Genomic DNA, 5000 nt, shown 5'->3' with positions numbered 1-5000 from the left:
TATATATATATATATATATATATATATATATATATATATATATATTTATTCACTTTCTATCAAAATTTAGCAAATGAATGAGTGGTGCCTCGCAGCTAAAGGTCACAGTTCAGCAGCAGTGTGGGGGTGGGAGGCGAGGCGGTGCCGCCACCACGCCTTGCCGCAGTTCAAGACTCGTGACCAACACTTACTCCTGGATGAAGTAAATTGTATTTCGGAAAATAACAAACACCGAGGTAAAATAATTTTGAATATGATAAAAGAAAATAGTGCAATTATGAATAAAAATACAATTTTCTGCAAGTATTACATTACAAACATCATTACGGCCATCCGAGTTTATAATATGTACATCGACCGTCCTCGCGGGACATTTTGTGTGCTTGCAGTGTTTTAGGTTCATCACAAACACTCCACACTGAACAGTTAACTGAACATATTTTTACTTCTCACGTCATTATTTCTTTATTGTTTGGTACGATATACAACTAACAATTCTAAACAGTGGTGACTTCAGAGTGCATACTCAATATCATTATATGCCATTACTGATGCGTTTCAGGCTTCAGTTCTCGCCACTGTCCTTGGGAGCCTGGCGCCGATTAGCAGCCGCCAACACTCAGATAAAAGTAGCATTTAAAAATAAATGTATACTCATATGATTTTATGAAGCAGGTAAGTGAAACCTAAAAGCTGTCGGCTGATTGCCTTCTTCTCTGACCAATTTTCATTTCCTTCCGCTCCGTTCCTTCCTGTATCACACTTTTCCCTCTCTTCCTCTTCAGTCATTTCTAGCCATCCGATTCAACTTTCAATCCTAAAATGCTATTTCTTTTTTATATGTTTCCTTTCACCATCCACAATATATTTCAATCAGAACTACCGATCCTTTACCTCTGCCACTTCCACTTTCCCTCCCCAACACGCCTCCCTCCACTGCGTTTCAAAATGCCGACGCCGCCGTCACCACCACCGTCGTCGTCACCGCCGCCGCCGCAGGTGGACATTCGGAGAAAATTAAATACCACAATGAAATCCGCCTCCACCATGTATGACGAAAAGAGTGGAAAATATATTTTTTCGGTGACACTTTAACGCTGTAAAGCGCGAGCCCGCGCGTGTGTGTATGTATGTATGTGTGTGTGTGTGTGTGTGTGTGTGTGTGTGTGTGTGTGTGTGTGTGTGTGTGTGTGTGTGTGTGTGTGTGCTCGCGTGTGTGTGTGTGTGTGTGTGTGTGTGTGTGTGTGTGTGTGTGTGTGTGTGTGTGTGTGTGTGTGTGTGTGTGTGTGTGTACATTAGGTGTATCAGTATCTATCTTTCTATTTACCTGTATATCTATCTATCCATCTATCTATCTATGTATCTATGTATCTATCTATTTATCTGTATATCTATCTATCCATCTATCTATCTATGTATCTATGTATCTATCTATCTATCTATTTATCTGTATATCTATCTATCCATCTATCTATCTATGTGTCTATGTATCTATCTATCTATGTATCTATGCATCTATCTATATAATATATCTATATGATATATATATGTATATGTATATGTATATATATATATATATATATATATATATATATATATATATATATATATATATATATATATATATATATATATATATATATATATATATATATATATATATATATATATATATATATATATATATATATATATATATATATATATATATATATATATATATATATATATATATATATATATATATATATATATATATATATATATATATATATATATATATATATATATATATATATATATATATATATATATATATATATATATATATATATATATATATATATATATATATATATATATATATATATATATATATATATATATATATATATATATATATATATATATATATATATATATATATATATATATATATATATATATATATATATATATATATATATATATATATATATATATATATATATATATATATATATATATATATATATATATATATATATATATATATATATATATATATATATATATATATATATATATATATATATATATATATATATATATATATATATATATATATATATATATATATATATATATATATATATATATATATATATATATATATATATATATATATATATATATATATATATATATATATATATATATATATATATATATATATATATATATATATATATATATATATATATATATATATATATATATATATATATATATATATATATATATATATATATATATATATATATATATATATATATATATATATATATATATATATATATATATATATATATATATATATATATATATATATATATATATATATATATATATATATATATATATATATATATATATATATATATATATATATATATATATATATATATATATATATATATATATATATATATATATATATATATATATATATATATATATATATATATATATATATATATATATATATATATATATATATATATATATATATATATATATATATATATATATATATATATATATATATATATATATATATATATATATATATATATATATATATATATATATATATATATATATATATATATATATATATATATATATATATATATATATATATATATATATATATATATATATATATATATATATATATATATATATATATATATATATATATATATATATATATATATATATATATATATATATATATATATATATATATATATATATATATATATATATATATATATATATATATATATTGAGAACCTTAACTGGTGCCATCTAAGGAAATATAATCAATGAAAAGGCCCAGAGGACTGTCCTTAAACTTAGCTGATGGAATTAATTCCGCTATGAACATACGTCTCATTAAAATACAATGTTGTCGTCAATGTCAGCACCATAATGAAAGTACATTTAAATGTCAATTTTCACAATGATAATGAACGTGTATTGACTTGGCAACAGACTAGCGTAAGGAAAAAGCATTAGCATCATCATAAATCAACGTTCAAGGTGTCGCCGCCGGGAAGTCGTGCTCCGTACTGCAGGCGGCGGAATGGAGTTCTTCAGCGACAGGCGATACTTCTGACGCTGGAGAGTGTCCGATAAGGGCAAACAGGGATCCAAGGACATTGATTTCCGACTTCTGAGACTACTTTTTAATAGAGAATGAGGCCTACTAGGGGGAAGGGAGGGAACGGAGAAGTGAAACAAACTAAGAGTGATACTACGAGGAGGGTCGGAAGGCCACTGACCTGTGTGGTGTGGCTCCAGGATCACTGTGTCCTCACGGATGGCGAACCTGGGGCCGTACATGTCCTCTGAAACACAGGGCAAAAGGGTTAATGTTCATAGAGAGCAGAAATGTTTGTTGGGTTAGTATCAACACTGAAGGATGATTTTTGCCGTGTGGCCGTTTCATTCCATGGATTGTACAAACAGTTATTTGCCTATTTTTTCTATGCTCTGTATTAAATAAAAAAAAATGATAGTGGCTACGGTCAGGTACTGACAGTCATATTCAGAACAAATTACCTGATTTGAATATCAAACTTTAAATAGAAAATGGAACTCTACACAACAAAGCTTTATATATATATATATATATATATATATATATATATATATATATATATATATATATATATATATATATATATATATATATATATATATATATATATATATATATATATATATATATATATATATATATATATATATATATATATATATATATATATATATATATATATATATATATATATATATATATATATATATATATATATATATATATATATATATATATATATATATATATATATATATATATATATATATATATATATATATATATATATATATATATATATATATATATATATATATATATATATATATATATATATATATATATATATATATATATATATATATATATATATATATATATATATATATATATATATATATATATATATATATATATATATATATATATATATATATATATATATATATATATATATATATATATATATATATATATATATATATATATATATATATATATATATATATATATATATATATATATATATATATATATATATATATATATATATATATATATATATAACTCTTGCAAGGGAAACAGAATTTTCGCAACACGAAGCACACGTGATGATAATGAAATTTACAATGATACAAATCTAACACAGTACACGTCCTCAGTGTCATTCCTCTCAGCCTCTGCATCCTGTTTATTTTTTGTCTGCTTACAAATCGTGAAACAGCCTCCTTACTTATTACTTGCTGCACCCTTCCTTACCCTAGCAGAAACACTTACCATACGAAGTGCAGGATGGGCCGGTGAAGCACGGGAGGCACTCACACTCACACTGTGTGCCGCAGAAACCTTGGTAGCATTCTACCCTGCTTGCAGCCCAGGGTGCCACAGGGTGCGGGAAAAGAAAAGACACCATTGAATAGTAATGAGCTGATTAGGGGCGCCTGTTGATATTCTGGTAGGCAAATTGAATGATTAGTTGACTGATGGAATGAATGATTGAGTGACTATCAGTTTGATCTAATGATAGGTATGTCTATGATAGTTAAGCTATAAGAACTATAGAAACTGCGTCGATATAGATAAATAGATAAATAGATAGGTAGATAGATAGACGGATAGATAAATAGATTGGTTATCTAATGTAGTGGTTGACTGAGTGATTGAGTGACTGACTAGTGAACCCAAACAGACCCATAAATAGACTCATGAACTCATGGCATAATACCACGAAAAAAATCAATAATGAACAACACTCAAAATAATAGTAATGATAATGACGTATAAATATACAAGTAAGATTCATAAAGATAAATATGAATTTAGAACGTGTAAGCTTAGTGAAAGACGGGAA

At 25.4% G+C, this 5000-nt stretch overlaps 1 protein-coding gene across 1 annotated transcript in view; it reads right to left on the bottom strand.

Moving 5' to 3' along the window:
- LOC123518377 overlaps positions 1 to 5000 on the bottom strand; it is a 115708-nt gene that overhangs the window by 37758 nt on the left and 72950 nt on the right. The window contains exons 3-4 of the mRNA XM_045279181.1: positions 4427 to 4512; positions 3330 to 3395 (exon numbers count right to left, since the gene is read on the bottom strand). Coding sequence (XP_045135116.1) covers positions 3330 to 3395; positions 4427 to 4512 — 152 coding nt within the window. The remainder of the gene's footprint in view (positions 1 to 3329; positions 3396 to 4426; positions 4513 to 5000) is intronic.

This window comes from Portunus trituberculatus, chromosome 43, assembly GCF_017591435.1.
Source record: "Portunus trituberculatus isolate SZX2019 chromosome 43, ASM1759143v1, whole genome shotgun sequence".
In the NCBI taxonomy this organism is placed as follows: domain Eukaryota; kingdom Metazoa; phylum Arthropoda; class Malacostraca; order Decapoda; family Portunidae; genus Portunus; species Portunus trituberculatus.
The sequence above is the reverse complement of the archived record's forward strand: the minus strand, read 5'-3'. Positions and strand labels throughout refer to the sequence as shown.